The 23516-nt window shown below is 49.4% G+C and overlaps 1 protein-coding gene across 1 annotated transcript in view; it reads right to left on the bottom strand.

Annotated features, from left to right (window-relative positions):
• PAPPA (pappalysin 1) overlaps positions 1 to 23516 on the bottom strand; it is a 237608-nt gene that overhangs the window by 83643 nt on the left and 130449 nt on the right. The window contains exon 10 of the mRNA XM_072842533.1: positions 12413 to 12606. Within this exon, the coding sequence (XP_072698634.1) occupies positions 12413 to 12606 (194 nt within the window). The remainder of the gene's footprint in view (positions 1 to 12412; positions 12607 to 23516) is intronic.

Raw genomic sequence — 23516 nt, 5'->3', positions numbered from 1 at the left:
AGCGCCCGGAAACCACCTGTGGAGAACCAGACGCCAAAGACGGAGAACACAAATCCAGTCACCTTCGATCCAAAAATGCCCTCCCTGCTGGCTCCGGAGTGGAAAACACGGCCAGCTCTGGAGCAGCGTCCTGACACATGGGAGTCTCCACCGCTCGGCTGAGCCACACAGACCAAAGCAGCGTGGCTTGGGTGCCCTGCAGGCCACTTCTGGGCCTTTCTCTGGGAGCCCTGACATGCTCACGGGTTAACCAGAAAAGCGTTACCCGCATCCAAGCTTGGTGCCTGGTCACCGAAACCCTCGGTTCGGAATGGCTGAATGGTGGTTAATGGCAGTTTTGACCACCCGGGCCTGTTCGAGAAAGGTCAGAGCAGTGATTTTTCACTTAAAGGCATCTGTGTGTTGAAAGAACAAGGCTTTCTCGAGTTCATAAAAGCTGGGAGTTTCCAGGTGGTTCTTTTTTATTTTCCCTCCGCACTCCCTGTCCATCCCTCCTCTCCTCCAGCTTTCTGCATTACGACCTGTGTGTTCCGGGTTGTGTCCACGATGAGGAACAAGTCACATGCCCTGAAGGGAGGGACCCACACCTGACGCCAAGACGGCCCTGCAGAGCGCACCGTCCCTGGGCTCTCACTACGGTGCGCAGGAGTCCTCGTCCCGTCCCACACACGAGCAAGGCCTGGAAACCACGGAGTGATCGGCTCCCTTCTCTCCGCTTTTGAAGAGCAGCCACTGCTCCCGTCCAGGGGGCCTTGATCTTGAGTTCTCCCGGGAAGAGGGGCCGAAGGAGGCAGGGCAGGGACGAGAGGACAGGGACTGCTGATGTGCTTATGCATTTAACGGTGTGTGCTGACCTCCAGCTCAGACGAGGGACATGGGCAGCACTGCTCTCTGGCCTGCCCCTCCAGGTTTCGGAGGTAGGGCTAGTGACTGCGATGCGACCTGCCAACCGGGGGCTTTGCCCACCAAATGCCCAATGAACACGGCTGACTTGAGTGCCCAGCCCCTCAGGAGCGGGTTCCTCCGAGGGACGGAGGCCTTACAGAGCGCGGCTTTCCCCCGGGGCGCCCTTGGCCAAGGCAGCGCACATCTGCACCGGAGCCGGCTGGGGAAGCGGCCCTTCCGAGATGTGCTCCCTGGCGAGCGGCAGCATGATCTGCGACCCACGAGGTGAAGCCTTTGACCGTCCCTATGCCTGCCACGTCCCCGAGCCTTCCACTGAGCGGCAGAAGTCACACACCTCTTAAAGAGTCGAAGGGACGTGGGCTGGAGCCTCAGCCGATGCCACTGGCTGCCGGTGTGACCTTGCACCCCCTGGGAGGGCCACACGCCCCCACTGCCAAATGAGATGCTGGTGTCTGCTCCCGGGGCTGAGACAAGGACCCCTCCACACTCCTGCCTCGGGCATGCCCTACCTGCTAGAAACAGAATTAGCACGTCCCTACTTCATCCCTCTCTACTTCTTTCTTCCTGGACACAGAGGAAGACGGGTTTGGGTTCCAATTCTCGATTCCCCCGCCCCACCCCCGGGGCCAGCTGCAGAAACTTGGAGAAGTTCCTCAAGCTCTCTGAGTCTCAGTCTACTCCTCTGTGAACCAGTGGGTTAGTGGCTGCCTCCCAGAGGGGCTGGCAGGTGTAACCATGCTGGAACAGTGGGGGGGCTTCGGGTAGAGACCCCGCGTAGCCGCCCGGCTAGCCTGCCTCTCACGTGGCTCCTGTCGCTGTGGTCAACCGTCCCCATGACCACCATGTCACTCCCTTGACTGTCCTCTATTATTGCTTAGTCACTGCTTTTCCTCTCTCCCTTAATTCTGCATCCCTCTTCCGCCTCCTTCCATCTGTCCTTCTGCCCTCCCTTCATCTTTCTCTTTCATGTTCTCCTTTGCTGGGAGACGACCTCCAGAGGGTGAGCCACTCTCACAAGCCGGAAAGACAATCCCTTGTGTTCCCACCAACCTCCGTAGTAACCTACCCACAGGGACACAGGGACCTCACTGAGACCCTCGTCTCTCCCGGAATAACAAGAGGCAAAAGGCTAGAGCCTTTACCATGTGGGTCGGCTTCCAGAAGCCGTTTCCTACTTTCTGCATAAAGCTGTTGACAGAGCAAAGTGCAGGTTGAGTCATAAATATTTACCACATGCCTACTTTGTGCCAGGCCCTCTTTTTCATCCTGAAACAACAACAAAAAACCCCTGTGCTTGTGCGGCTAACACTCTGGAGCGGTGGAGGGGGTGGGTCACGGAGGCAGAGAGAGCAGAGACAAGACCAGTCTGGGGCCCAGGATGGGCTTTCAGGACCCCTTCCCTTCCCCCCCCCGACCCTGATGCACCCCCGTCTGCAATGCAGGGGAAAGTGGGGGACTAACGAAGGCCCTGCTTGCTCTGGTCACCCAGAGGACCATCTACCAGGGGACTGTACCCTGGCCACATGAGGGAATCACAGGCCCTGATTTGTACATTTAAGCCAATCATAAAAGAGACGCGGCTCAGCAGACACTGTTTCCAACAGCCTCGTTCCATGAACCCAGAAGCACCCGCCGAGTACTCTCCACGCAGCAAACCCTGTGGCAGGCACAGGAAATCACTAAACGTTAAAAGATAGAGCCCAAGTCCTTAGCTGCTCCTGGGGCATTTGGTCTGAAAAGCTGTGGATGCAGGAAAAGCAAAGTAAAAGGCAGCTTGTGCTCCTTGGATGGTTGCAAAAGGGCCACGTGATCTCAGAAGAGCGAAGGCTGCACACAGGTGGGTGGTCAGAGGCAGCCTGATGGGAGGAGGTGCCATGGGACCTAGACCCCGAAGGAGAGTTAAGCCTCCAAGAGGTGGACAGGTACACAAAGGCTCCCTTGGGCAGGAGAGATGGGGACCCCGAGGCCCGTCCGGGGATAGCTAGTCGCCAGTTCTGCCCGGAGCGGCCCCGCCAGGCAGGGAGCTGTGCAGAGGAGCCCGCCGAGATCCCGTGCGGCCCTGCCTGCTAGCGCCTTCAGGTGGTACAGACCGCGCAGAGCGGTGCCCAACCTTGGCAGGTGAGAGCTCGCAGAGACCAACGTTTACTGTGACTGACAGAAAATGTGGCAAAACTCCTCCCTTGAAGACACATGCACACTTAGGAAGTTCAAGACACTGTTTCACCAAAAAAAAAAAGAAAAAAGAAAAAGAAACGATGGGGACAGGTGGCGTGGACCCTGGAAGAACTGGATTGACTTGTGACCCACCACACAGAGCCAAGGGCCCCCCGCCAACCTTTCCGACGTGGGGACGCGGCTCCTGCTGCACGGGTTGGTTATAAGGAGATGACGCAGCGGCTGAACCGAGTGAAGGCGGGTGGCGGCTGCTGTCGGCCAAGCGCTGCGCCCAGGGCACCGCGGGCCCCGACCTACAGCTGAGAAGCCTGGGACTCCCCGAGGCCCCCTGTAAGGCAGCTCTGCGGTGGAACAGACTCTCCGTCAGCCTGTCCGCCAGGTGGCCCGCTGTCCCCACATGACTACTCACGTTTAAAAGTAAAAGGATCGGTGCTTGCGGCTGGTGAGCCCTGTGGCCACAGGTGGCCAGGGCCTGCCGTGTGGCACGTCCACATCCAGGACCTCCAGCTGTCCCCGGGGGCTCGGCGCCAGCGGCCCTGGAGCCCGGGCCCCCAACCAGCCTGCCCTCCCCAACACACAGCCGCTCCTCTGCTTCCCCGCGTCACTCGGGATGCCACTCTTTCCCTGGACCCCTTGCTCCCAGGCCGGGCCTGGGCCCGAGGGGGTCACTCAGGCAGCCTCCAGTCCTGAGAGCAGACCAGATCTGTCCCCAAACTCAGCCGGCTCCCAGGATGGAAGCAAGGGTGCCCAGCAGCCAAGCGTGCCCGTGCACCAGCCCGCACAAGGGTCAGGGGGGGCCACAGCCCCGGGGCGGGGGGGGGGGGGCAGGAGCCCAGGAAGTCCCTGGGGATCCGCCCTGGCTCAGAAGCACGCCTCTCAGCAGGACTCACACGCTCGATGGAGCCCACCCCTCCCTGGAAAGCAAACCTGCACACCTGTATCCGGGACCTCCTGGGACTTGGGTCTGGCTGAAACTCGAGGGGGGTTTTAAGAAACCCAGGGCTCGGGTGGAAGCGCAGGTGGAAGGCCCTTCGTGGGTCCAGGTCTACAGGTAACACATCCAGGCTACCTAACAAGGTAAGGCCATGGGATGCGCGTGGGAGCAGGGGGCTGGAAAAACCAACACAAACAAAAACAAAAGCCCATGCACGGCCAGGCCTCTGTCCCCTCAGAACCCCATCCTTCGGGCCTGGCTTGAGAAAGTTTACTTTCAGGCATAGGGAAATGAGCATGTGGTTTTGGGGGCAGAACTCAACGCGCCAAAGCAGCGGGCTCAGCAAGCCTGCCTGGCCGCGGCTTCCTAAGTGCACTGCAGCCCCGGAGAGCGAACGCTGTTTACATTTTTTACATGTTTCTTGGGTACAGAACATGAAACTAAATTATACAGCAAAGGCCACGCTGGCTACACGCCGGTGCCCCCACTTAAAACAGAAACAATTAAACAACAAGGAAAAAAAAAAGGGAAAAGAAGAAAGAAAAGAAAATGAAAAACAAGAATGGAAGCGGGGTCCTAAGGGGGCCCCCAAGTGAGTGACGGGGGATGGAAGGAAGGAGGGAGTCTGGTCCTGAGCCTGGGAGTGGGGAGGGAGGACGTGCAGACTGACGAGATGGGGGGGGGTCAGGCTTGGAGGGAAGACAAAGGAATCTTCCTAGAGGGGCAGCGGGGGGCAGGGGGGGTTGGCAGGGCTGGGGCTGCTCTCGCAGAGAACGGGTGGAAGCAGCCCCAAACCACAAAGCCACGCTGGTTCTTGGGCTTAGAGTCAGGAGGCAACCGGCAAGCACGAAATGAAGAGTCGTTCTTCAAACCGGTTGCCCCTGCATCCCATGGCACCATCCCAGGCCCCTCCGTGCACGCCCCTCGAAGGCCAGCTCCATCTGTGCACGGGTCACGGCACTGCCAACCTCCGTCCTCTCCTCCGCGGGCATCGCGGGCTGCCCGAGGGTCAGGGTTCATCACTGGTTTCTCTCAACCTCCCCCTACGGCTGAACATGATGCTTGAGACCCAGTAGGTGCACAAGAAGATCCTACTAAAGAGCAGAAACATTTCATAGCAGTTGGGGATTGAGAGGTTTCGGGGAGCCGTTTAGGCAAAGTCAAATCTTCGTTAAGTGAAGTAAGACCAAGACACTCAAAGTCTCTCTTCCTTGGGCCCCAAAGAGCAAGCCTTTAAACAACAACAACAACAAAATTGGGTTGTTCCTAACTGGGTGTCTCAACTGCTAAAACTCCATAGGCAGAAAGGAGCATTTCAGTAGAAAATATTTCTGTTGCTCTTAGAAGGAAAAACCACATTCTGGATCCACTGTCTCATCCTCGATGAGCACCTGCCATATAGGTGTCATTACTGCTATTTTAGGGACAGGAGGTTGGGTAGGAGCAAAGAGAACTGGTTTACCCAAGTGACAGGGCCAGGATGGCAGTGGGGCTCGGAGCGGGAATCCACGTGAACCAGATCCTAATATTTCACCTTTTTTTTCTCTGAAACTCTCATCATCCCAAGTTCTTCAGGGCCATTCGTGATGCTTGGCCTTTCTCAAGTTTGACTAAATAGCAACAGACTCAATGAGTGAAAGAGGGAGGGGACGAGAGAGGGCCAGCAGGAGAGTCTGGGATCGTGAATAATTCTGTAGATTAAAGTCCCTGCCAGGCCGAGCCGTCTATGACAAACTCAGGGCGGTCCCAGCAGCCAGCCCGGGGCTCCTTTCTGGGGCAGGCGCTGTTTCTTCTTCTCCGGGGGGTGGGGGGGCTCAGTGCCCCACATCAATGGGACAGGCTGTAACAGGCCATGGGACTTTCTGTTCTGTCTCCTTAGATGACTCGCACATGTGCTCTTGAAAAATTATTCATAAACCACCAGGAGAAAGCACATCCCATGGGTATTTGGGAAAACTGCTTGGAATCTTCTCTGAAATGTCAGTGTGTTCCTTTCGCCCGTCCTCTTCCTTCCACCACAGGCAGATGCTGTCCCATTTCACCAGTGAGAAGAGACGCACGTTCTGGTGAAGGTACATGTAAGGAGAGGAAAACTCTTAGAAATGACCTCAGTGCCGGGCTGCTGAGTCCAAGTTTTCTCTCTGTCCTTTGCAAATAAGATCATCTAAATGGCACTGGAGAATTGCTTGTCCATGCAGATTTTCCCAGGGAGGCTGTTTCGATGAAATGCCGGTCGTGTGGTGTAAGAGAAGGCAGAAGGAAGAGGGAAGAGTGCCGTGGATGAGGTGCTTCATGTCCCTGAGACTCAGTTTCTTCGTTTTGAGAAGGAAGTGAAACTTCTCAGTCTGGTCATGTGCTTTAAACCCCCCAGTCCGGGGTCTGGTATACAGAAGGTGTTCAATACATGTCTCTCCTCTTCCTCAAACGGACGTCCGATTATGACAGCCCCCGGCTCATAACCTCTGAAAAAGCTCCCCACCGCACTTAGGGTAAAGTCTAAATCTCACGCATCTGAAGGATGTCCCTGCACACCTTTATAAGCTCATCTCTCCATTTCCACTTTACTTCTTACTGGCTTTTTTTTTTTTTTTTTTTTTTGGTGTCTGCCTGTCCCTACCACCCTCCAGGTGTCTCTCTCCTGAACCTCTGCACTCCCTACACTGCATCATAGGTGCTCATGGAGATTTCTTACTCTTGCGTCCAGAGACCCCAAAGGGTATCTGCTCCCTTCCTCTGGATGTGAGGATGAAGACTCGGAGAAACAGCCCCCACTTCTTGGCTCAGGCTTGGCGGCCATCGAGCAATGCACACACTCTGTGATTCTCTTGCTGACATTGCAGGGCTTCCTGTCTATGGCACGTGGCTTGTGACACACCCGTAAACACACCTGTAAACCGATCCAAGTCACCTTTTCCATTCATCACTGTCCTCTTTGTGCTTTTCTTCTTTTGTTTTCCTCCTACAATCCAGAAGTAATTAGGTGTAGATCTGAGAAATCTGTCTTACACGTTGGGGATGGCAACTTAAAACACGTCCTAGACTTCTCCCATGGTTTTGTAAGCCCGTTTTAAATGACCTTCCGGAGCAGGCAATTCGTAACCTGAAAGGACGAGTGCCTACAGGTGGAGGTCTACACCGCCCGACAGACACGGTGGGGCAATATTTGAGGTATTGGCATGGCAGCTCCTACATTTTTGGTGTTTCTTGAACACACACCATGCATGAAAAGGTCCAGAGATGCCGTTCTCCTAGCTTCTACTCCAGAGTCATCACAGAACAGGTGGGAGCTGCCTCACCCTGCACCTGAGCTCCTATGATGAACACGGCAGCCAGCACCCTGGTTCTGCCCCTTATGGGGGCGAGCCCCAAGGCCACCCGACCAACCCTCCAAGCTTCACTGTCCTGATCCATAAAGTGAGCACAGAGATTCCTGTTTTTGTAGCAGTTTCAGTAGGATTCAAGGAATTCAACGCGGAAGCTGGATGAACTTGATAAATGTTATTTTTATAATTTGTCCAGGGCCTTCAGAAAGTGGGCGAGGGACTTTTCCGTCCGTACGTGCTGGCTCTCGTCCCTGTTGGCTGAGTAAGCTGATAGCACTGCGGTTTCTTCCTCAGGGAAACTCCCTCTGAGTCTCAGTCTTGGGTCTCTGGCTACTGTCTGGAACAGGACACACCCCTCCGATGAAAGGGTGAGCCCTCTGAGGGCAGCCAAGGGACTGGCGCTTCTCTGGAGTCTCTCGGAATGGCTGGTATGGTCCTGAGGATGCAGGAGACATTTGCTAACACAACTACGTCTAACCCAACGGAAGGTTGACTGAGCTTCTGTACTGTGTGGGTAACTGTGGCCTCTGGGTGAGGGTGTGGAGGAGAAGGCTAACATAAATGGGACAGAGAAGTAAAATCTGAACTACACAATAAGTGGAGGGGAAAAAAAAAACAAAACACATACACCAAAAAACCAAAACAAAACAAAACAAAAAAACAGTACTAGATGACTTCTCTACATTTACAATCTTAACATCCACCAGGTACATGCTGTCTTTCCCTCTTTCCAAAAGAGGAAACCTGTTGGCAAATTGAACACCAATAAAAAACAAATTTATTATTTAAAAAAAAAAAAAAAAGGAAACTAAACTTCCTGGAGGGGTCATCTGCTCCAGGTTCCCAAGTCAAGGAGGGGCGAGGAGGGCAAAGCCCAAGTCACATGATTTCCATTAACCCCCCATGCTCTTTACCTACTCATGTTCCGCAGTGTAGGATTCAAATATATTACTCAATGACTACATGAATTAATACACAAATTACTGTAACACAAGACAAATTATGGTTTGCCTTTTAACGGAGGCCCCAAGTACTAGGGACTGGCCTAGAAGCTGGTCACAGCTACTCAAGATCAAGTGGCAAAGGACTAATACACCCAATAATGGGTCGATGGAGTAGAAAGAGAATCGCCGACCACAGAAGGAGAGACGTCTAGGGTCTCTCCTTACCATGCCTTACCATGGCGAGCTTAGTGTATCACGAGGCACTCCGTCCCCCTGTGGATAGTTCTCGTTCTTAGAAAGGTTTTCTTTATTTTGGCCCTGAAACTACTGCCCTGGAAATGCTTAGTCTAAGCTTTACCCTCAAAGGATTAACCAAATAAATTGGTTGGTTGACTAAAGGTCTGTAATCCCTGGAGAGCCCTGCGCATTCCAGATAGTCAGTATTTCCATTTCCTCCCTAGGCCTCTGCAGAAGGAGGGAGGTGCTTGTCAAGATAGGAGGAAATGGACTGTGCTAGAAATGCTGGGGGCGGGGGCGGGATGAAGGACTATCTACATCTCACCCTGGCAGCCTTTGGCGTGAAGCACCAGAGACATGCAAAACATGGAGGCAAAATTAGGACAAGTCGAAATTTTTGCAAGCACTTAACCCAAACCATTTCTGAGGTTCCCCAAAGAGAGATAACTTGATTCCTTCGGTTCATTTCCATTTTTGTTCTGTCTCGGGGACTTCTTGAATTCCAGCTGGGCCGGGAAGGTGCGTGGCCAAAATATCCAAGGAATGTCTCCTATTAGAGGGTGTGCAGCCCAATATGCACACCAAGAAGTTCTGATGCCTCCGATAAGGTCTGCATATGAGACTCAAGGTTTGGGGTGGAGCAGCTTAGCCCTAACCAAATTTGGGGATCTTGCTGGAGGAGCACAGACACCCGAGAGGCTGGAAATTATTAGAAGCAAAGGGTTTTTATAAAGTCGAAACAAAAGTTTGCACCATTTCTTGGGGGCACCTGGGGGGCTCAGTCGGGTGAGCGTCTGCCTTCAGCTCAGGTCATGATCTCAGGGTCCTGGGATTGGACCCAGAGTCGGGCTCCCCACTCAGCGCAGAGCCTGCCTCGCCCCCTCCCTCTGCAGACACCCCTGCTTGTGCTCGCTCTCTCAAATAAATAAAATCTTTTTTTTTTGTTTTGTTTTTAAGTGAAGTTTTCATCAACTCTCTGGGCTCAGGGAGCACGATGCACGCTGCTCTGGGCAGTCCCAGCGAGACCCTGCGACCTTCTGTGACGGGGCTATATGCCACGAGGACTCTCACGGCTCAGCAGGCCACGTGTGGTTCTTCGCGACCCTTCTTCTCCCGGCTGCAGTGCAGAGGCAGCCACACGTCCTCCCAGCCCCTCACCTCTGCCCTTCGTAGAGCTTCGGGGCATAGCGGGGGTCCGGCCGGCTGGCTCAGAGTGGCCAGGGAGACCCCAAGCGCCTTGGGCACCGGCATGGTGACACCAGCAATGGCCCAGGCTCGGCGACGCTGCTTCCCAGGCCACTTTCCTGCCACCCACTGACTGCCACTTCGGGATGTGCCGCCAGTCCCAGCCTTACTGGCGGCCTCCCTGGCATCCCAGTTGCGGGGCCTTTCACTTCTGGGCCGCATGGCTCGGGGGAAGCCACCCTGCCTGTCCGTGTCCCCTGGCTGTGGAGTGCAGTAGGGCCCAAGGTGGCGGCAGGTGCACGACAGTGACCCTGCCACCCCCTCCCCATGTCTGCCCCATCCTCCCCTGGGGACCCATGCTCCGGCACGGGAATTTTGCGCGTGGGTGCATACACATGCGTGTGTGTGTGTGTGTAAGGGAGACAGAGAGAGAGAGAGAGAGAGAGGAGAAAGGATGATTGTGTCGGGGAAGAGGAGGGGCACCTACGATGCGGCGCATCTAAGCGCCTCCCGCCCCTTCTCTCGAGTGTCAACCTCTTCAGCGGAGGCCCCGACTGGGTGGCGGTGAGCTCCCAGCCTCCTGTAAGCAGCGCACGGGGTAACGTGGGCCCCGGAGTGCCGTCCCCTACGCCCCGGGACGATCCGACCTGGAGTCACGCAGGCCTAGCCTCCAGCGGGGGCTCCCGGAGGCTGCGGCTCCGACGCCCTCCAGGCCGCCTGCCTGGCCGGCCCAGCCTGGACACAGCCACCGCCCCCCCACCCCCACCCCGGACCCCACATTCTCCAGTGAGCTGATCTCATTATGGCAAATTTAGTTACAGCTCGAGTCTCCTTGTTACAAAGATTATGTCCAAGCCCAGAGTAATGGAACCTAGTCGATTTCATTAAAATAAAATTGGTTACAATGAATAATTCAATAGGATGATTTTGTTTCCTCGTCTCCTCTTTGTAGATCGAAGAGCTAGTATTTATAATGATTTTTTGAAATTGGATTTTTGTTTAGGAAGAGATAATCACCCATAATTCCTGACAGCCCCTCCTTACAAGACTGAAATAATTGCCCCGTGAAGTCGCCTTTCCAACGCTAAGGCTGGGCAGTCCTTTGCCTCCTCCTCCTTCCGCGAGGAGCGATAACACGTCGGGTGGTTTGAAGCACAGCTGCTCCCTCAGCAGAGGCTCACGTGAGATTCCCAGTGTGTTCATTCCCTCGTTTGAATGATGGTTTTTAAACATTTAGCGTTGAATTGGGAATTCCTGGCCCCATTGCCGGCCGGCCCTGCTGCTCCCGAGCAGGACCTTCTATGCCGCAGAGAAGTGATGCCCGAGCACTTTCTCTTGGTGGTGCTCACTGGCATTCAGCACTGTGTGTGTGTGTGTGCACGCGTGTGCGCACGTGCATGTAACTGTAGTCAATTAAACACACGTTTCCAGAGCACCTCGTCTTGTCTAGGCCTGTGCTTGAAGACGAGAGGACCAGAACGAATGTGGCTGACCTCTTTCTCCAAGAACGCGCAGCCTAGAGGTGATTTGGGTTCAAGGTGACAGGTGCAACCAAAGAAGAAGTCGGCAAGTATGGAGGTGGCACGGGAAGGGTGAACCCTCAACATCCACTTCCTCATTCATTCATTCATTCATTCCTCATTCCTCAATTCATTCATTCACCAGGCTGGGACTAGGCAAGATCCCTTCCACTCAGGGCAGCCAGAAACAAATGTGAATGAATAAATAATCTAAGGCTCGTAAACACAAGTATAAACAGACAAATGAAAAATGGCCAAACAAACACTGCAACTTATAAGTGAAGTGGGCCTGTCTTGCACCTCATCCAGGGATTCTCACTGCGCCCCAGAGGAAGGTCACATCCCTCTTACATCTAGAAATCAGGCCTAAACCCCCCACTGCCACCCCCTAGTCAGGGAAGCAATACGAGGGAGGAATGGCTGGGAATAATGGCTCATCTGCAAGCCCAGGAGCAGGCTGGCCTCTGACATGGCCACCGGGCCAGGCGGTTGGAGGCACTGAGTCGTGTCTCTGGGAAATGGGAGTCTCGGAAGAAGGCAGGTGCTTGCTCAGCAGGATAATTGGAAAGGGGACTCTGGGGACAGCACGGCCATCCCTAGAATCACACAAGCACTGGTGGCCCCAATCGCTTGCTCCCTCAACTAAACTGGCAGTCCCCTGGGGGAAGAATCCTGGATCATAAATAGTGCATTAGGGGACTGAGGAGTGAGTCACAGCTTTATAGAGCGGAGAGGTCCTTGGAGATCGTCAAGTTCAACCACCCTCTAATTTAAAGATGAGAAAAACGGGGCCCAGAGAAGTGGGGAGACTAGTCTAAGGCCACACAGCAAATTCATGATAGAGTTAATTCACAGGCGAGTGTTCAAGGGGCACACAACTTGGCACCCCCTCCTCCAAAAAATAAAAGCAGGACTTTCCCAAAAGAATTTGGTCTTGCCCCACAGAATTCTAGTGACATGTACAAATTGGAATTCTTTCACCAAACGTGAATTACAACAGGTAGGGAAACAGGAGGAGAGGCATTACCCTACCATGATGATGTTGCCTGCACTTAACCATCCTGTGTCTCATCCCTCGTGAGGCCCTGGGGTTGCATTTGGTTAGAGATATGGTCAGGTGGCCACATCCAGTGGCACTAAGAGATGCAGGACGTCTGCAGGAAACCGCACACGCGGCTGGGCGCTTACCTGGGAGGCCGCGGGCTGCCCGATGATGACCCAGCCTGGGCACTGCTGGTCCTGATGCGATACTGAAGCATTGGAGGCCCACTGGTCCAGGAAGCCCTGGGGCGTGTAGACCCCGCAGTCCTTGATGCTAGTTTTTTGCTCAAACTCCTCACATACTCCATCACCGTCATGGAAATAGCACCGGCTGGGTTCATCTGCAGGAGATGGGCAGAGAAGGGAGAGAACAGAGAGATGTGTTCTTTGGTCTCAGCTGTCATCCGCGGTGGTGGGCCCAGACCAGCAGAATCAGCAGCACCGTGAGGCCCACCATCAGCAGTCACGAGGGACTAACGGTCACCCTGATAAAAGGAGATCCCGCCATTTGTGACAACGTAGATGCCTCTGGAGGACACGAAACTAAGTGAAATAAGCCAGTCACAGAAGGTCCAATACTGTGTGGCTCCACTTAAATGAAGACTATAAAGCAGCGAAACTCACAGGAGGAGAGACTAGGATGGTGGATGCCAGGAGCTGGGGGTGGGGGTGGGGGGATTGGGACGTGGCCAGGAGCTGGCGGGGACTGGGACGTGGCTCAGGGTTGAGAGTTACTGTTCAATGGGTATGAAGTTGCAGGTACACAAGACAGTGTAAAGCATTGTGCTTGCAGCTTAAATTGTGCTTATGGTTATATGAAGTGTATGCATACTTACAAATCTAGAGGGTAGGTCTTGTGTTATGCATGTTTTACCACACACACACACATACGCACACACATTCACAAACACATGGACCTTCATTATACCCCAAGTGTGCCCCACGGCCACTTTGTGAGAAAGGCATTATTATTTTAATTATTTCAGTCCTCCAGATTAGGACACTGAGCTCCCATGCATCTTTAATAACTTGCCCAAAATAGGGGCGCTTGGGGGGCTCAGCTGGTTAAGCATCTGCCTTCGGCTCAGGTCATGATGTCAGGGTTCTGAGACTGAGACCCAGGTCGGGCTCCCTGCTTAGTGGGGAGTCTGTTTTTCCCTCTCCCTTGACCTCTCACCCTGCTGGTTTTCTCTCTGTCTCTGTCTCTCTCTCTCCCTCTTGCTCTCAAATAAATATTAAAAAAAAAAAAAAAAAAAAAAACTTGCCCAAAGTCACACGGTGTGTTCATGCCAGATCCTGGTTTCAAATTCAGGCTTTCACTCTTCCAAGTTTTGGGTATGTTATCTGACACCACAGAACTTCACAGTGGCAAACTGAGGTTTACTGAACTCCAAAGAGAATTCTGGTTTCACCTAGGAGTGAACTGATACTCAAGAGGCGTTGGCTTCAATCCCAGCTCTGTAACTCAACTGCTCTGTTACTGAAGACCAATGTCTTGCCCCCTCTGGGCTCAATCAGATAAGAGGGTGAAAGTGCTGGGCATCCAGGAGCCCTTCCTGTCTACTGTTCTAGGCTCCTTGGGGCTGGCCAGATACCTCAGGAGCTCCAGTTAAAGTCCCAGGCCAAGTGAGCTCTCAAGCTCCCATGTCATTCAAACCACAGCAGAGATTTCTACTTGGGACAACGTAGAGCTGCAGCAGGTTGCAGCGATGCTCAGCTGCCAGGACAAAGATCATGGAAGCACAGAGCTGGCAGGTGCCTTCTAAGGACGCAGGACCTCTGCACGTGGCTTGCTATTTCAGCACAGAGCAACGCCGGGAGAAATCAGAATGCAGCCATCGGAAGGAGATCCCCCTGCCCACCGTTTAATAAATGTTCAGGTGGTCTGCACTGTTTTCCCAATACTTCTAGGCCAAACTAAATACCCCTTTCTGCGTGGGTTCCTATTTTATAAAGATCCCCACCTTAACACTTAACAGAGCCATCCTATCTACACACTGTAGCTCCTCTAAAAGACGGGCCTTCTTGAAATCTGGACCTTATGCGGTGTCTTCCGGTGAGCTTAAAATGATCATCCAAACTGGTGATAGAGATGCTATTAAAAACTATGTCCAGGCAATGGGCACATGTCCTGGGAAAATCTGCAAATCCCAGGCATAACAGAACATATGGTCACCTTAAGGATACTGCTTGGTCTAGGACACTCTTCCCCTATTTGCTCCAGAACAACAGAGTGGAGCCCCTTTTCCAATCAGGAATTGACTTCTGTCCCTCCTATATTAGCTATATGACTTCGCACAATTAGCTTCACTTCTCAGCCTCTGGCTTTCCATCTGTAATACAGAAACAATTGTCCCAAATATCGCAATAATGTTGTATGGTGACAGATGGTGACTACACTTGCCATGGTGAGCGCTGAGTAATGTACAGAATTGTTCAATCAATATGTTGTACACCTGACACTAAAATAACACTGTGTATTAATTATACTTCAACAAAAAGAAAAGAAAAGAATGATTGTCCCAGCCAGGACAACCTCTCAGGATGGCTGCAAAACTCTCATAGGAAGTGGACACAAACATGCTTTGTACATTCTAAAATAACAGTCAAGAGAAAAAAAAAATAATTCTTCTTTCAAGGGCTCCATTTATTTCTAGCTGGCTGAATGGAATCACCTTGTGCAATCAGGACTCACTTAAAACACTCCATGCGGCAGTCCTCTCCCCAAACAGAAAGAGCCGGGGTCAAGTAGAATTAAGACTTGGAATTCTAGGATGCTGAGTATCTGAAAAAGGAGTCTGTGAATTCAGGGGCAGCAGGATGTTGAGCCCCTTCCAAGCTCCAAAATCCCTTGTTTATTTCAGCAAACAGTTTACATAGTGAAAGACTATCAAAAGAGCCAGAATAAATCAATTCATTATAATTCAATTATTTAAAGATGAGCCTGAGCCAGCTGAGGACTCCAGTGACCAGTAGCACGCCTGGCAGCGCGAGCATGGGGGGAATACAGACTCAGCACTTCTCAGGAGCTCCAGCCTCCTGGCGAGCAGGGCCGACTTACATATAATAAAACGGAGACCTAATCCGAGAGTGACCAGCCATTAATCCAGGCTTTCCTCTCCTGAAACTCAATAAAGGGAATTGCCGAAAGCACGGGTTTTGGCATCAGGCAAAGCTTGACAGAGCTTTGCTCAGATCCTAGCTCTGTCATATATCAGCTGTGTAGGATTTAAAGAAAACTAACAGAACCTCCCTGAACTTTATCTTCTCATCCAGGAAAGAAAAGGAGACGATAATATATTTACCCGGTGCTGTTAAACGGATTTCATGAGATGATGCGTACAATGCCAGCATCTTCGCCCATCTTAGCTAATGAGGGACTGAGAGCCAGAGGCGGTAAGGATCTGCTCCTGGATCACAGGAGGAAGTGGCGGCAGTGCGAGAAGTAGGAGCCTGGCCTTCTCATACCTCGGAGAGAAATGCCCCCTACATGCTCTGTCTACAGAGTAAGGAGAGCACATCCTGTTGAGGACCAGGACGTGGGGTTGCCTGACTGTTGGTACCACATTCCCCCCCTTCCAATCTGAAGACAGGGAGGGTGAGATTCTAGTAAGATCACATAAGTTCTATTCTCTACGATGACTTAATTCTTGTTCTCAGCAAAGAGACTCCAGAATGGCAGGAACTGGGGCTAAAGCTGAGGTCTCATGAAGGCTCACTTGCTCCTGATTATGACCTCCTGTGTGCTGGGACTCAGCAGAACCAGGGAATGGGGGAGGCGTAGGGGTAGGCACAGTTAAGCAAGTAAGTGGAAAGGTAGTTAAATGGATGATAGGTAGGCAGAGACAGAGTTAAGAGAGAGATAGGAGGTGGAGTGGGGGGGAAGAGAGAGAGAGAGAGAGAGAATAAATATGCCTGGTTTCTCCCCCAAGATTCTGCTGACATAGCTACTGTGAGCCATTTTGGGAAATAACATCCTTGGACTCTGCAATTCATTTTCTCTTGCTCCTGGAGTCCCCGGGGCCCTTCAGCTACATCTGCCAGTCTTCATCTGGAGAATTTTCTCTCCCTCTTTCCTCCCATGCCCCAAGCACTGTAGAGAACAGAGTGAGGAATGGAATAAAAATGCGTGGCCAGGAAAAACAAAGACAGCAACAACAACACAATAAAACAAAACTGGCCTTCCTGTTTTCATTACATCAATGTACTTGGTGCTTTTTGAACACTTCATGCCGGTAGCTGAGTAGGTTATAGTGAAAAGAGTTTAAAGTCAACACCAAGGTCAAATGGTCACCCCACCGCCTGCCTTCCCTGTATTGATCATCGCACAGCCCCTTGGAGCGCTCAACAAATAATTGTTGAATGAGTGAATGAGTAAAATCCAGCACTCCCAATGCACGTACTCCTGTCTAAACACAGTTCACACTCTGTACCCTTTGGGAAGTTTCTTCAGACGGGGTCTTTGAGAGGAGAGAAAGGAGCTGAGATGCCAGGGGTGACTGGCTTACACCGGGATTGCACTGGGCAGTATGATTTCTCCGCCTCACCCCTTCTTCCTCCGACCTAAGAGAACTCTTTGTCTCAGACTTAGTCCCTTTTGTGCAGTATCACATTTAGAAACTGCTCTATCCAGCTAGAGGACGTGATGTGGGGCGCAGGCATTGCCAAGTCTGTCATCCCCAGCTGAACTTTCCTGTGCTACTTTCTTTTCCTTCTGGAAGAAATGCACAAGGCTCCAGGAGCCTGAGGCAGATGGACTCTCTGTAAGTGGACAGACACAGATGATGCTGCTTCTCATTGACTTAATTTTCAATTTCCATCTGTCTGGAGCATCGGAATAAAATGCCATGCCTCTGCATTCCTGAGGCTTGTCTGAAGGACACGATTTGAGATGGTCAGAGATTATTGCCCCTATTTGAGAGCTTGGAAGCCAAGTCTTAGGAAAATGAGATGGGTTTACCTTGGCATGTAAGCAAAGGCTGGGGTTTAGGCTTTTGTCAAGAATTCTTGTCCTTAATGTCAGAAACCCTGGATTCAAGCCTCTAATCTGTCCATGACTACCAGGTAATCTTGAATGTATTTACTTAGGATGGAACTACTTCAACCCAACTGGGGGACACTAATGAACTTAGCCTGATTAGAAAACTGTGAATCTGCAACACCACTAAAATCCTTGTGGTGAATGAATAAAAGAAAGAGCTGGAGAATTCATTGCTGGAAAAGGAAGCAGGTACTTAAATTGCTCTTGCCAGCTTGGTACAAGATCTCAGGATGATTTCCACAAGCTCTCACTTCAAGAATCTTGAAGGCCACACAGCCATAAGGTGTTGGCTACTGCAAGAATGAACTCAAGCCAATGTATTCTTCAAAGAAGGACTGAGATAATGTATATTCCTCAGGACAGAGGGATAATATAGCAGATCTGAGCTACAACCTTCTACCCCAGATACATACCTGCCCCTGCCGGGCTTCACACATAACACTGTGACACATGCCCTTGCATGTGAAGGTCATCTTCCGTAGCTTGGAGTACAAGGCCCTCCACAACGGACCTCGCCCACAGTTTTCCAAACCAGCCATTCCCCATCATTCTGTCTTGGCGTCCTAAGGGCTGTTTCCTCTGCGTAGGATCTATTTCTCATTTTTCACTTTGCTAACTCCTGCTGGGTCTTCAGATGCAGCTGAGAGTGTCTCCTCTAGCAAGCTGTCTCCATCCTCCCTTCTCTCTCACTGACTCCCATCCTAGCTCACTTAGGCCACCCTCCTCTGTGCTCTCTCTCACATTTCCTGGATTCCCCACATCCAGCTTTTGTCAACCTGTCTGTGAACAAAACCCTCTTGCCGCCCTGTCCCAGCAGGCAGGAACTATCTCTGGGCATTAAATTGCTGACTCTCATCCCTGTATTCCGAACTCATATCACAGGACCTAGAATCAAAGAGATGCCCAACAAATGGCCAAGGAATATATGAGGGGACAAATGACAAACAAAAGCAATGAATATATATATATATATATATATATATATAGTCAATGGATTAATTAATTAATATATATATATATATATATATATATATATATATTTATAGTCCTGGAGCCGATGAACTGAAAAGCATATACATAAAGCATATATAGAGCAGAGCCAGAAGTAATGGACTATTGTGCCTAAAATTGTTTTTTTTTTAAACAAGTGCCATTAATAAGGAATATCTACACAGAAGCCCAGAACAAAAACCAGAAAAATACCTGACTTGTGGAAAATGTAGAAGAAAAAAAAATGATACAGAAGAGAGAAAAGCTACTTCAGGAAGTTTCTATTGTTTTTGAATGGCTTCTTGTTCAAAACTTTTACTGTCATGTCCCTAATAAAGCAGATTGTTGGAAAAATGGGGAGTGAGGACAAAGGTTGTATAGAAAGGTTGTATAGAAACAAAGGTTGTATAGGTTGTACTTCAGTTAAAAAAATATGTAGCTGAAACCTTGAGTTTTTAAGACGTTTACAACATAAAATCATGTTGCATTTAAAATGTACTTCATATATATATATATATATATATATATATATATATATATATATATATATTATTACCAGTGTAGGCCTGTTCTCAACTAAGCAGGTATCGATACACTTTTCTTTGATGTGATTATTGGCCATACCCTGAGTACTGCAAACCAGATTTCATCAAAACAGAGGTATCTTTTTCCAGTGAAATGACATATCTTGTCTAAAACATTTACTAGCTTTGCTATAAAATTTCTTCAAACTTTGGGACTCACTGCAGTACTCTAAAGCAAATCCCCAGTGGCTGTCTCACAAACACTTCCATAATGTCCAGCTGGGACTAAGAATGCAGTAATCCTCTTGAAATCATTTGAGCAATGAATAGGCAATAAGTAAGAGGCACCAAAGCATTCTGAAGATTTAGGAGTGAGGGTCGTTATTATCTCCAGCTAAGATAGCTTTTAACTCCTTGATGAGAACTGGAGAAGAGACTCAATCCACATAACCAGTATTTATTTACTCACTATCTGCTCTGTGTCTGTGCTGGTACTGGGGACACACTGATGAATCAGGTGGGGCTCCTCCCTTGTGGGTGGAATCAATACTGCTTGGGAAAACAGGAAAAGGCTTCCCAAGAAGATAGTTTGGGGCAGCATTTTGGAGGAAGAAAAGAATTCGGGGATGTGAAGGGAAGAGTATGAGCAATGGATGAGCCTCAAGCAATGTGTGTGTATATGAGAAAGCTGTCAAGGTTAAAGCTAAGGGAGAATGATGGGTCCTGGAGCCGATGAACTGAAAAGCTAATATGAGGCCAGACTAAGGAAGGACTGCAATGCCATTTTGAGATATTTGAATTGTACTGTTTAGAAATGGAGAGACTGTGGGGCACCAGAGTGCCTCAGCCGGTTAAGCATCTGCCTTTGGCTCAGGTCATGGTCCCAGAGTCCCGGAATGGAGCCCTGTCTGGGGCTCCCAGCTCAGCGGGGAGTCTACTTCTCCCTCTCCCTTTCCCTCGTCTGCTGCTTCCACACTTGTGCTCTCACTCCTACTCTCTCTGTCTCTGTCAAATAAATAAAAATCTTCAAGAAGAGAGAAATGGAGACTTTGATGATTTTTCTGAGCAGGAAAACCTGCATTTTTCACACTCTTAGAGGCCTAAGACCTGATTTTGCTTAGGTCTTTCCCTAATGCCATTTACCATTTATGTGATTTTGGAGAAATTACTTGGAATTTCTAGACCTTGCTTTCTTCATCTGAATAATGGTTGAAGGACTAAGTGTTTGCTATCATGCTCAGATCACTTCATAATTCATGTGATTACATAATGACCCAAAATGTTTTCTTAGTTTCTTCTGTGTGCTAGGTACTGTGATAAACTGTAGGCACAGAGTAGTAAAAAAATCATCCATGACCTTCACCTCATGGAACGTATGGTCTAGTGGTAAACGTAGGTGAAACCCTCAGGACATAACAGGTGGTCAATACATGGTCTATGACAACGATGATGACCTTGGAGCTGAAAGCAATGATTTTATTTCCTGTACAGGAAAGATGAAATTCATGGAATTGAAGTGATTTGCTGAAGCCTGTAGAGAACATCTGTAGTACAGCTAAGACTAGAACACTTGAACTTATAACACAATGCCCTTTCTACTACACCATGTCGATGGATCGGACTGGGTTTTCAAGATGTAATTCTGGCAACAAAATAGTTCATTACCCTTAACCAAGTTTCAACATTCCTTTTGGGAATCTCCATTTTCACTTTTCACAACATCCCTGGTATGGGCTACATAGTAGTCTGAGAAGCTATTGGGGTTACCAAGTGTCCAGCCCATTGAGGAAAAAAAAAGCTCTCTACAGATGGGGAGATGACAGCTTTAAGTAATAGGAGATATAATATGTAATAAGACTCAAGGAGTAAGCAAATACTTTGGATGCATGCTCTCCTGAGATGGGCTACCTTCCAGAGGGTGGTAGGATTGACCTGTCTTTCTAAACTTCTTGTCTGTGAAGATGGGTCAGCTTTTGAGAAATTAGTATCTGTTTTTATTTCCAGCTGAGGGAATGGTGATTGGCATTAGGATATTTGGTTAGTCCAATGATTACTATTTTCTGTATTTTTTTTTAAACACCAGAAAAAAAAACTGTATTTTTAAATTCAGCTGTTTGTTTAGGGATGGGTCCAACCACAACAAGCTTCATGCCACATAACAATTCATCCAAACAACAACAACAAACGACCAAAAAATGCACAATCTCTGTGTCCAAATAATAGCTTCTTGGAACATGGGAAACTGGAGTACTTAACCCCCGAAGGTTCACAAAGGGGAAGCTTGGTGGGGAGATGGTGGTGGCTGTACTGGCATATGTTTCCTCTGGAAGAGAAATATCTGGACTTTATATCGCCTATGTTTCAAAGGCTTCATGTCCAACCCACATTGCTGACTTCATTTAATTCTATTCAAGCCAGGGTTTGTTCTTAACCTCCTCAACCAGATTGGTCTGTCCAGCGTACAGAAGACAGGGTGGTGAAGGGCTTCTAAGGAACCATGAATCCGCTAACAAGTTTCAGATGCTGGTTGGGTCTACTGAAACTGAGGAGCTTAAGTTGGTTTTTGGTTCCTCCAAGGGTTGGCCATACACCAAAGTGGGCCAGAAATTCCTTCCTGTGTTTCACTGTGACAACCAGGCATCATCTAGCAAATGGAAAACACTAGGAAAAGAAGGATGATCTGGATATAGTCACATATTAACACTTCCATTCCACACCCAGGCCTATCATGGAGAGCACGATCCAGGGGACAGCCCGGTCCTCTGTCTACTTGGCCCTTAAAATACTCTCTTAACTGGTTTGGGTCTGCCCCATTTCCTAAGAGTGATGAATCTAAGGTGATTAAGCCATGAACAATTTATCTAGACTGTGTTTGAAATACTTAGTTACCTTCTGCAAAATCTGAGCTTCCCCACCTAGCTCCCAAATCCTTCCATACTATAGCTCCAATTGTCTTGTCTATTCTCATCCCAAAGCACATCTCTGCCCTTAAATGTACAGTTTCTTCTCAGAATCCACCTCTCAGAGCTTCTGTCCTTGTTTCTTTAGCCTGAAAGGCTAGTCTCTGCCTGAGTCTCCCATCAAGCTTTGACTCAGGTATCTTTGGCTCCGCAAAGCCTCACCTGTCACTCTTTTGGATTGCTACTTGTCTAGCACAAACTGACCCCCTTTCCTTCCTGCATCACTATTCTCTCCTTTCAAACCATCATAACAGGATATGGCCTCTATTAAAATGTTAATTAAAAAATAAAAATTAAAAAAAAATACCCTCCTTTCATTCCACATCTCCTTACCACTATGTCTCCCACTTCACACTTCTTTCATGACTCACGGATTTTATTGAGAGTTATCTTTACTTACACTTCCCACCTTCTTGCCTACAATTCACTCTTCAGTTCTTTCCAATCTAATATCTGTACTCACTACTCTACCAAAATCCATCCTGGATGGATGGATTTACCATTTACCTCAAGGTTTCTAAAACCATAACATCAAAATCCTTGTCTTGCTAGACTGCCTGGAAGCATATAAAGAAATAGCTCTTTATTCCTGAAGCACTCTCTCATGGATTCCAGGGCACCTGCCATCCCATTTCTTTTGGGCTCTCAGCTTATCCCACATAGACTTATTTGCTGCTCTCTGCTTCTTCCCCAAATCTCTGCTAAATGCTGCCAAGGCTTCAGGGCCAGGCCGTGGGCCCCCTTTCCTATCTATCTACATTCTATCATTCAGTTCTCATTTTAAATAAAAATGTGAAAATATCTGTGTGCCAATGACTCAAACATTTCTTTAGAAATTACCTCTTCTATGAATCCTAACTGCCTACAGTGACATCTTTACTTAAATATCTATTTAAAAGCATCACAAAATCATCAAGTCTAAAGCAGAAGTAATGGTTTCTCCCCACACTCCTCTCTTGTCCATCTTAGTAAATGACAACATTGCCCAACAATGGCCAAATCAAAACTGTCTGAGTCATCTCTCCCATTTTTTTTCAGCCCACCTTCCAACCCCACATAAAGTCCATGAGCACATCCTGTATCCTCTTTTATCTCAGAATATTCCAAAAAGATTCACTTCTGTTCCATCACTGCCACTCTAATCCAGGCCATTGTCACTTAACCAATGCTCATCTAATCAGTCTTTTTGCTTCTTTGGCCTATTTCCTAATCCTTCCTCTTCAACTCATCCACAGCTAGATTGCTCTTTTAAAAACATAAACTTCCAGGCTATCTTCCTACCTAAAACTCAATGGCTTCCCATACTATGTGGGGCGAAATTCAATCACTATCATGGCCAACAAGTCCCCACCTTGCCTGATCATACTACCCCCCTCACTCACCATATCATCCATCCAACCACTCTATTCATTCAACAATCCCTCTGTTCAACAAGCAAATGTTTCCTTTTTTTTTTTTTTTTTTATTTATGATAGTCACACAAAGAGAGAGAGAGAGAGGCAGAGACACAGGCAGAGGGAGAAGCAGGCTCCATGTACCGGGAGCCCGATGTGGGATTCGATCCTGGGTCTCCAGGATCACGCCCTGGGCCAAAGGCAGGCGCCAAACCACTGCGCCACTCAGGGATCCCCAAGCAAATGTTTCTTAAATGAACCAAACTTGTTATAGGTCCAGGAACTTGAATTTGCTATTCACTTTACCTAGAATACCTTTTCTCTGACTTTTCTTACAACCTC

This window comes from Canis lupus, chromosome 10 (genome assembly GCF_048164855.1).
Source record: "Canis lupus baileyi chromosome 10, mCanLup2.hap1, whole genome shotgun sequence".
Classification (NCBI taxonomy): domain Eukaryota; kingdom Metazoa; phylum Chordata; class Mammalia; order Carnivora; family Canidae; genus Canis; species Canis lupus.
Note: the sequence above shows the minus strand (reverse complement) of the source record. Positions and strands in the feature narration are given on the sequence as shown.